The sequence below is a fragment of the Arachis hypogaea genome, chromosome 1, assembly GCF_003086295.3.
Source record: "Arachis hypogaea cultivar Tifrunner chromosome 1, arahy.Tifrunner.gnm2.J5K5, whole genome shotgun sequence".
Taxonomy (NCBI): domain Eukaryota; kingdom Viridiplantae; phylum Streptophyta; class Magnoliopsida; order Fabales; family Fabaceae; genus Arachis; species Arachis hypogaea.
Window position 1 is genome coordinate 65,092,961 of NC_092036.1, and position 10,372 is coordinate 65,103,332.

Genomic DNA, 10,372 nt, shown 5'->3' on the forward strand with positions numbered 1-10,372 from the left:
ACCTAACTTTACTCAACTTTGTTTATTTTATTTTCATTTTGTTTTTCTTTCAGTCTAGAGTCATGATCATGTCACTACAAGAAAACAAACTTTTTGCTACGCTTTTAAAGCGTGGCAAAAAGTCAAACAAAAGCGTAGCGATAGCTTTTCACCACGCTTTTTGAGCTACTAGTACGCTTTTGAAAGGGCCACAACTGCAAGGGTGCCGGTTGCTCTATCACCACGCTTTATTTTTTGCCACACTTTTAAAGATCGCCACGCTTTAAAAGCGTGGCCATATGTGCCAACTATGGCTACGCTTTTAAAATGTCCCAACAGCAAGATATGGCTACGCTTTAAAAACGTGCCAATAGAGACATACAGTTACACTTTAAAAGCGTACCAATAACAAGATCTAGCCACGTTTTTTAAGTTGTGTGCCTAGATACAAACCTATTGCCACGCTTTTAAAGCGTGGCTATAGCTAAATCAAATTTTAAAAAAAAAATCTGGTAAAAGCCTACATGGGAATACTCAAATTTATGTTCCTTCATTCAATACTTGGTAAAAGCCTACAACAATGTCATCTGCATACATGCAATAGCCGCGTACATAAAATTTACAAGCATTAACAAAAATGAATTTCAATGAGAATTAAGAATTATACAAGACAGATTTTACAAACTCTGACCCTAATGGCTTTACTTTCTTTACATATTTCCTTCACTCCTCGGTTCTATCACCTAGTTGACCAAAGTCATTAGCCCCTGGAAAATATCATAAGAGTGTTAGACTCTTATCACTTATATATTTTTTGAACATTTAAAGTAGTGACCAGACATTGCAAATAGCAAACCAACATTGTGATAGTGGGAACCAAACAATGTAGTGACCAGAATTTGTTCTCCAAAATAATGCCCTGACACTTCTACATGAGTTCTTTCGGCAAAGTTCGTGTAAACTCTGCTTCCAAAGAAGTCCTACTTTCTTTGTATGCATGAGCACATACATAGCAACATTATACCTGCCACAAGTATCTCATCAAAATCCAGAGGAAAGAAAAACAACTATTTCATAATCATGATCCATATTTTTAATTTCACAAAGTTAACAAGAGACACAGGTAATGCACTAGATCAGAGATACAGGTAATGCACTAAATTTGCATGAAGTGATGAAAATATACTAAGACATCCTATAAAGATGGATATCTCAAATAAGTAATCAACATAACTGAAGTAGTTTAATAGCAATCGTTATTCAACTATTCATAAGTATTTGTGCTGTTTGTATATACAAGAGCTTATCAGAAATGGCAGATCGAGTCACATTTGAAGTTAGAGTTTTCTCTAAATGAATAATGAAAATCCTCACACAGAGCAGACTGATCTCAACAATAAAAGGAAAGGAAATGTGGTTAGGTGTATCCATATAATTCATCTATTATTGTTTTCAATTTTCGAATAAAATATGTTGGTAGATCTAAAAGCATAAAGATGTTTAAGAAATTGCAAACCTCTCTTAGCCTGAAGAAGATGGTGAGCTGTATGCGCCTGAGAATCAAAAATTGTGTCTGTAATTAGAAAATCCAAACGTTAGAAGAAGAAAAAAAGGGAGTCAGCAGGAGCTTGAAAAAGAGAAGGGAAATGCAGGATCTAATAAAATGCAGCTAAAGAACATCATCCCCAAACTAGCAAATGCAGGATCATAAAATTTGAGTTAAAGAAGAACAAAAAGACAAAGTTGACATGAATTACCTGTACATTTACAGCCACTGGCTAGCAATATCTAATGCTAGCAAGGGACAAGAAGATTAAGCCAGGCCTTTACACAAATTCAGCACAAAAGCCAGGTTTACATGCCCATGCTTAAATGACAGCAAATTATGAACAATTAAAAAGGAAAAAAATGTTACTTGTAAACTTGGGAAAGAATAACAAGTAGACAAGCAGTGCTAATTCTGATATTAAGAAAGCCACATTAATTCAAAGAACACAAAAATCAAACAATGTAAAGAACTATAAGTTTAACAACGCATTCTTTGGCTTGCAGAAACAGAAAGAGATAGAGATAACCTGTCTGTAACCATGTCCAGAACAGCTCCGAAGGTCGACACTGAATCAAGAAAATCAGGTTAATATTTATTTATCAAATAGACTAGTTACCTTTTTAAACTAAACAAGTTAGTATAGAGGAAATGCTATCCCATTCTGTGGTCAAGACATGCCACAAAGCCCCTAAGTCTGAATCCAATATATTTTTAAAACAACATCTAATCATACCAGTTCAGCAAAACTTTACTAGAAACAGATAATGTGTACATAACACTCGTCAAAGAATTATATAAACAGATAGAATAAAATTGGTATGAGCTCTATAAGAAAGCTTATAACTTGATTGAATTTGCGAGTGGCCCAACCATCCACAACATCACATACGAAGCAGGTAACAGAAAATAGCTATATTATGCTCCAGATCCCATATCATTAAAGAAGAGAAAGTTCAAAAATAGAAAAAAGTACATAAAAATTGTATCCCACCTGAAAAAATAGAGAATAGAGAACAATATTTTGTTTGTAAAACATACATGGAAAGCATAGCAGTTTAAAAGAACCCAGGTATATCCTGCATCATCACACACATGGTAAATATAGTGTACCCATGATGAATTACAAAAAAAAAGAATCTAGACATGAGAGATATTTCTATAGGAATCTAATAGTGGACAGTGTTTAACTCTATTGCCCTTAAGTAACACCCTTTTGCTTGAATGCAGGTAATTAATTAGTCTTGATATGTTTTTGTCACAATGGTTAAATAGTTGGTATAACTACACCAAGAAAATGACAATTTCTAATGTGCTTTTAGAAGATATTTTTGTAAAACAATTTTGTTATCATTTCTTTTTAAAATTCAGTTAGTGTATAATTTTAACATAAAATTGTTTTACATAAACATCTAATTTTGTATTGTGACATCAACAAAAATCACACAAACATAAATATCTAATTAAATGATAGTATTTATCGTACATACTAATTAAACTCATTTTTAATGTAAAAAGTAAAAGTAAAAAAAGTCAAATCAAAGTACATTTTTTTTTCAAAGTACCATAACAATTGAGTTTGAAATTTTGTTTGTAATTTGATGAAATCAGATACATGGTGGAACTATAAGAGCCTCAAATAACTTTCCAGAAGATGGGTACCTCATCGATTTCTCACCAACCTCTTCTTCTTCTTCTTCTTCTTCTTCTAATGATAATAATAATAATAATGAGAACAATGGAGCTAACTCAGAGAGTTCCCGTTCTCCTCCCTACAATTTTGAGTACATAAGCTTCAAGGACCTCTTATTAGACTCAAACTTCAGAGGTGGGGGCATTTCAGTAATTAACTCACTCAGAACTAACATAGACAACTGTTACATTACACACTTCACCACAAATGGAATTTTAGTCCAAAGTGGTCATGAGACTTACATTAGAAGCACTTTTCTTGGCCAGTACGTAACCGCAGGAGGTGATAAAAATGAAAAGAATTTCTATTATTTTAAAGCCATGATGACCCTTTAGGCCTGAATGCAGCCCATGATAAATTATGGACAATCAAAAGCTCTCTATTTCAATTAAAAATACTTAAGTACTTTATACAATAAGGGGACCAAAAACAACTATCTAACCACGTTCATTCATGGGTCCATTCAATGTTCATTTGCATAAATAATCTTATGAAACCCCCTCTCCCGGCCCGCTTCCCCCTCCACAAAAAATAATATATAATTTCATATTCATAGCTCAATTCATAAGTTCACATGTTAGTTTTTAAGTAGTAAAGGTGGTTTCCAAATAAGAAACTTTACGAGAAGAAAATGGAAAAAATCTTGAAATAATTTAGAGAGCTGCAAAGCAGTGTGCTTTTTTAGCAAATGTAGAACTAAGAAGTCCCAGCAAATGAAAAAGAAAGAAATAAGAAGGGATATTCAATTCTAGTCTGAATAACCTCTCATCTCATCTCCTCTCCTCTCCTCTCTCTCCTCTCTCCAAAGAAAAAGAAAACCTGAAACTTAAAATTAAAGTTTGTGAGGCTTCAAAAAACACATACATTAAAAAAAAGAAAGCAAAAGGAGAGGTTGAAAAAAATCAAAAATAAAAAAAGCAGAGGCAGCAGCTGAAAAACCAAGGATTTTCCCATTTCAGACACAGAAACGTGATCCCAAAACCTGTTATAGTTGTGAACTTAAGTAACAAAACAAAACATATTTTAGGCTAAATAAGTAACAAGGATCAAATTCTTTGTAACAACATTACATGCATATTTAAACCAAATGCCTATTGACTACTAGGAAAGAGTTAAAACAGTAGTATTAACTTGGATCATAGCTGTTACTTCAATTTTACGTGATAAAAAATTGCATACCTCACAGTCTCGTCTGAGTGGATACCAACAAGAAGAAAATCTCCGAGCTGCCTAGCCTTCTTAAGTATCTGAGAGAACAGGAAATACTGAATTAAGACAGCCATATCAAATAATGCTATTTGACTGTTGCACACCTATAGAATACTCATGTATACCTCAACGTGCCCAGCATGGAAGAGATCAAATGCCCCATCAATGTATACAATACGAGCATCAGGTCCAGGCCCTTAAATGAGGATGAAGCCACAATGAATTATCATGCAAAATATTTCCAAAAACTAATGAGAAAATTCGCTCAAAATATTTTCATCTTGAAACCAATGATTGTGGCATAAATTTCAAATCAGTGTCTGTCGCAGCAAGTCGAGATATATAAGCATTGATCATAAAAAAACCTTGCCATTTGAAAACATTACAATATGTCAGGAAGTTGGTAGGAATTGGGACAAGTGGGAAACCTTTGGCTTGCTTTCTTCTTGAGGTTTTGCATCAGTATCATTAAGATCTTCGCAAGCTTTTTGATCTTTTAACAAAGACATAATTCTTCCTGTATAGAAACAGAGATCATACACATAATTAGCTTTTACCTACCACCCAATTTTTATCAATATAACACTTGGAACAAGAAAATTAACTTTATCCATCAACAACACAAGATTTCTGCTATCTTCGAACATAAGAAGAGACAAATCTTACCAACAATATCTATGTTGGAAACTCCTTCAGTACGTTTAATTTGCTTGTATCGGCCAGCTTTCTTTGCTGCAGCATAAGCATCTGTTCCATCTGGAAGCAGACAAGGGTCATCCCCAGGTATGACATAGTCAATGTTGTATTCATAGAAAAGATGATTCAAGAATTCCTCAGTAATTGCATAAGGAGCATCGGTTATGACTTCGTCCACCCATTTCAATCCACTGACAAGGGTCAGCGTGGAAGACAAAATACATTCTCAACATTAATTCTTTTACAATGTTGGCACATTTGAGTTATTCAAACAAACAAGTTTATTCCCTTGCTACAAAGTCTCTAGTCTTATGTTTAAGCTGAATTAGATTTTGTCTAAGAGAAAATCACTAGGAGCAAAATAGAAAAGGACCAAATATTAGTTCCTCTCCTCCATGGACAAAACAGATGGGCCTTTATTGGCGAGGATCTCCTCATCACTCCCCAGACCCGCAACCAATTCATCTCCTAGAGCTTTTGCCTGTCTGAGTGCATTGGCATGGCCATAGTGCATCAGATCAAAACAACCATCCATGTAAACCCGAACACACCTCTTACCGGATCTCTTCTTAGTGAAAATCCCCAAATTAGACCAGGGGTTGGTCATCCCCCCAAACTAGCTCGTCGACAGTCCCAGCAAGGCTGCTGTAACCATTAGACCACCCAACACATGTGGGTGGTTGTATACCCCCTCCCAAATCCAACTATTACTGTCATAATCTATATGGTCTTCTTTCTTTCTTTTTTTGGTTTTGTTTTGTTTTGTTTTGTTTTCTTATCAGAAACAATATGTTTCTGTGATGTAAGAGGAGGCACAAACCTGCAACAAAGCAACCATCATGGCAAAATGTGAGATCCCAAAAATAATATTAACCAAAAAAATAAATCAATTCAACTAACACATTCAACACAACACAACCATAACCAGCTCATATGCACCGGTTTGATTACAGAGACTTGCTACTTAAATTAAACTTGAATCAAATACAGAATTCTATTTCATCAAATCCAATAAACATAACAGGGTTTCCAAAAGACATTGTACCTACCCTATGATGCATTCTTCATCAGCGGGTAAGTCCATGCATATTCTTCACAAGTTTTAAAACTTTTTCAAATCCTATTTAACCATAGGAAAATCGATGACTGAAAGTGTGAAATAGGAAAAGAAATAAAAGAAAGGAATAAGAACAGGACTTACAAAGAAGCAAGAAGCTAAGATCAATGAATGCCTGGAGATTCTAGTTTCTTCCAAAGCTAAGCAGGAAGGGAGTGGCGCCGAAGGGGTTAGGGGTGCCGAAAGAGGGATTGCCGGCGGAGGCATTGCGAGCACAGCTATGTTCTTCACAGAGTGTTGTCGAAGTAGTTCTTCGTCGGAGTGTTGTTGTCGCAGGAGTCGTTCGTCGCCGTCGAGTGTCGTCAGAGTTAGGGCTTAATGTTTGAAGAAGGAGGAGTTAGGGCTTACGGCGTGGGTCTTTGAATGAAGAAGGATATATGAGCTTCTGAGGGGTATACGAGCTTCTGAATCTTTAATTTCAAAAGATTAAGTTATAACACTCAAACATTTTAATTTGAAGGGTATACAAGAATTTTTAATTTTTTTCCTGGAGGAACCTTTTGGCTACGCTTTTGAAGCGTGCCAAAAGGCTTGTAGGAAACGACTACGCTTTTCGAATGCCATAATAATAAAACCATGTTGCTATGCTTTAAAAGCGTGCCGAAATCTCTCTATGGCTACGCTTTATAAGCGTGACAAAAAAAATGTGGCTAAATCTCGCATCAACTACCACCCTTATAAAAGCGTGGCCATTGACCTTTTTTGCCACGCTTTTAAAGTGTAGCAAAAAAAACGTGGCCAAATTTCTATTCAAGCGCTACCCTCACAAAAGCGTGACCATAGACCACTTTTGGCCACGCTTTTAAAGCGTAGCACAAAAAAGAGTGGGCAGAGGCCTTTTTTCTTGTAGTGTGTGCATCAGTCCAGAGACATAATTCACAGCACAGAACACTCCAAAAATATTGTTAAAGTTGAACGCCAGCCAGGGAGCAGCCCCTAGGCATTCAAATGCTAATGCAGAGAAGCAGGGAATCTGGAATTCTCTAGCCTCTCAGGACCAAAGGGTCCCACAGAAGCTCCACCTACTCCACATTTTTCCTCCTTATTGATCATATTCGCTCGAGGATGAGCAAAACTCTTAAGTTTGGTGTTGCAAAAGATTTGCTTTGTGACTTCCATCACTCTTAAGTATAGAAGAAGAGGATGGAGCAAACTAGAGAGCATGCACATGAACCTGTGCAACGGCTTCAACAAAGATAAAGGAGTGACATAGAAGAGATCAAGCACTACATTGGATCCTCAAGGAGGAGCACTAGCCACCATTCATTCAGGTGGATTCGTTCTCTTTACACCCCTTTCCTGTTATTTTTCTATTTTCTGTTTGTTTATTTTTTGTTCTCTTATTCTAGTTTCATTATCATTTGCATTGATGTCTTTAAGTTGTAAAATGTTCCATATATCTCTCACCTTGCTTAATTGAAAATTTTTATTGAAAACAATTGAGTGATGCATGAATTTCAAGTCTAAAATAAGATTAGTTTAATTAGTTTGATGTGGTGTCATCTGCTTTTGTTTTCTGAATGTATGAAATAAAAAGTGCATATTTGAAGTTGAAATTTATGAATATTGGCTCTTGAAAGAATAAGGAAAAAGGAAAAGTATTATTGGTGATCTGAAAATCCATAAATTCATTCTTAAAGCAAGAAAAAGCAGCAAAAAGAAAATGAAAAAGCTTGCATACGAAATAAAAAAAATAAAAAAAAGTGGCAAAAAATAAAGGAAAAAATAAGCAAGAAAAAATAGCCAATAGCCCTTAAAACCAAAAGGCAAGGGCAAAAGGGCCCAAGGCTTTGAGCATCAGTGGTTAAGAGGGCCCAAAGGAATAAAATCCTGGCCTAAGCGGCTCAACCAAGCTGTCCCTAACCATGTGCTTGTGGCGTGAAGGTGTCAAGTGAAAAGCTTGAGACTGAGCGGTTAAAGTCGTGGTTCAAAGCAAAAAGAGTATGCTTAAGAACTCTAGACACCTCTATTTGAGAACTCTAGCAAAGCTGAGTCACAATCTGAAAAGGTTCACCCAGTTAAAGTGTTTGTGGCATGAATGTTTCCAGTGGTAATACTAGAAAACAGAGTGCTTAGGGTCACGGACAAGACTCAGAAAGCTGTGTTCAACAATCAAAATAAGCTTAACTAGGAGATTCAATAATATCATCTGGATTCTAAGTTCCTAAGGATGCCAACATCTCTGAGTTTCAATGGATAGTGAGATGCCAAAACTATTCAGAAGCAAAAAGCTACTAAGTCCCGCTTATCTGATTTTAAGTAAGCTTCATTTGAAACTTAGAAATATATTGCATCTTAATTTTCTTTTTATCCTACTGTGTTTTTAGTTGCTTGAAGACAAGCAACAGTTTAAGTTTTGTGTTGTGATGAGTGGATATTTATACGCTTTTTGACATAATTTTCATATAGTTTTTAGTAGTTTTTATTTATTTTTTATTAAGTTTTATAGGTTTTGGTGTTAAATTCACATTTTTGGATTCTACTTTGAGTTTTAGTGTTTTTGGGCAATTTTAGGTATTTTCTGGCTGAAATTGAGGAACTGGAGCAGAAGTCTGATACAAAGACAGAGGAAGCACTGCAGATGCTGTCCCGATCTGACCTGCCTGCATTTGGAGAGCTTTTTTGGAGCTACAGAAGTCCAAACGGAGCACTCGCAACGGCTATGGAAAGCTGACTTTTTGAGCTTTCCATAAATATATAATAGTTTATACTTTGCATCGGATTGGAAGGCCCAAAACTGGCGTCCAGTGCCAGCTTCCTGCCCCTTTCTAGGCGTCCAGCGCCCAAAGAGTAGAGCCCAGCGTCCAAAGGCCTAGATAGGACCCCCTAGCTTGTGTTCCACACCCAAGGAGCCTCATATGATGTGGATCTCATCAAAGCTCAGTCCAAACACTCACTAAGTGGGCCCCAGAAGTGGATTTTAGCACTAAATAGACTACTTTACCCTTACTAGTCATCTGTTTAGTATTTAAAGTGTATTTTACATGATTTTTAGAGACATCATACACCATACACATTTTTACCATTGTTTTCACATCAGTATGAGTTTCTAAACCTCCTAGGTTGAAGGGAGGAGCCCTGCTGAGTCCTATAAATTAATAAAAGTACTATTGTTTTTCTTTGATCCGTGTTTGATTAATTTTAAGATGTATATTTGTTCTTAATCAATATGAATGCATTGAACTGGCATAAGGTTATCATATTCTATATGGGTTCAGAGTGCATCTTTCATCGGACAATGATGAACCACCAGCTTGAATATACGTCTCTTAGACGGCTAACCCACGATTTCGTTAGGGATTTCCCGAGACATCAATTCAGCCAATTTCTGGGGAGATTAGGGTCTCTGTGGTAGAGGCTAGAATCCATAGAAGCAGCGTTCTCTGATATGAAAGATCCGAACTTGTCTGTGGCATTTTGAATAGGATCATGAAGGAGAATGGACTGTACACGCTTTACCCTCAAGTAGAGATGGATCCGCACTAAACCTGGGGTTCAGATCCGGAGGAGTATTGGCAGCTGCTCAAACCAATGTCAATCACATACAACCTGCCATTGAAGAATCACTCACAAGCAAGGAGAGCAGTAGTACCAGAGTTAATTCAGAAAGACAAAAAAACTCCAACTCTCAACTCTATTCCTATTACGTAATCCAATTAGTTTTACCCATTTCGGACATTATTCCTACAACTCTATTCCTATCCCTGAAAACACTTGTTTTAAAAATACAAATTATGAATAGTTTCCTCTAATCCAAAGATCTTCTTATTCCGCCTGACTAAGACCTCACTACAAGAAAAAGGCGTATTTGTAACAAAAAATATTGTTACAAAACGTCGAAATTTTGAAACAAAAGTTTTTTGTAACAAAAAAAGGGTCTATTGCAGTAAGTCCCGTTACAAAAAGTTTCTGTAACCAAAAATGAAACTGTTACAATTCAATACCATATTTTATAATAATTTTTCCTGATACAAAAACCAGAAGCCGTTACAAAAGTGGTAACAAATTTTGATCTTGAAAGTATTTTTCGTGACACTCAATTTTTTTCCTATCAAAAAATTTTGTTTCAAAATGTAACATGATTTTGTAACATTTTTTTTCTTTAGTTACGAAAGCAAATTAATTATTTTGT

At 35.8% G+C, this 10,372-nt stretch overlaps 1 protein-coding gene across 11 annotated transcripts; it reads right to left on the bottom strand.

Annotated features, from left to right (window-relative positions):
• Nucleotides 1-506: 506 nt before the first annotated feature.
• LOC112733020 (uncharacterized) lies at nt 507-6,777 on the bottom strand. 11 transcript variants are annotated; one of them, XR_011863540.1, is made up of 12 exons: nt 6,325-6,777; nt 5,094-5,943; nt 4,856-4,944; nt 4,553-4,623; nt 4,398-4,465; nt 3,188-3,297; nt 2,520-2,604; nt 2,055-2,094; nt 1,737-1,803; nt 1,496-1,552; nt 840-1,003; nt 507-746 (listed from the first exon to the last, which is right to left on the bottom strand). XR_011863540.1 is itself a non-coding variant. In XM_072198771.1 (12 exons), exons 7-11 carry the CDS (start codon nt 3,190-3,192, stop codon nt 960-962), a joined length of 231 nt encoding a protein of 76 aa, XP_072054872.1. In that variant the 5' UTR covers nt 3,193-3,297; nt 4,398-4,465; nt 4,553-4,623; nt 4,856-4,944; nt 5,094-5,943; nt 6,173-6,243; nt 6,325-6,660; the 3' UTR covers nt 507-746; nt 840-959. The 11 variants fall into 11 exon arrangements, 2 of the variants coding, with proteins under 2 accessions (XP_072054872.1, XP_072054871.1); XR_011863538.1 differs by having other exon boundaries at nt 1,737-1,846; XM_072198771.1 differs by lacking the exon at nt 1,737-1,803 and adding an exon at nt 6,173-6,243 and having other exon boundaries at nt 6,325-6,660.
• Nucleotides 6,778-10,372: the final 3,595 nt, after the last annotated feature.

Excerpts from the sequence above, each read along its gene's own strand:
- LOC112733020 (XM_072198770.1), bottom strand. Across the intron at positions 1,553-2,054 it reads CTGGACATGGTTACAGACAG|ACACAATTTTTGATTCTCAG; the intron begins GTTATCTCTATC and ends TTCTAATTACAG. Across the intron at positions 1,004-1,495 it reads TCTTCTTCAGGCTAAGAGAG|GTATAATGTTGCTATGTATG; the intron begins GTTTGCAATTTC and ends TACTTGTGGCAG.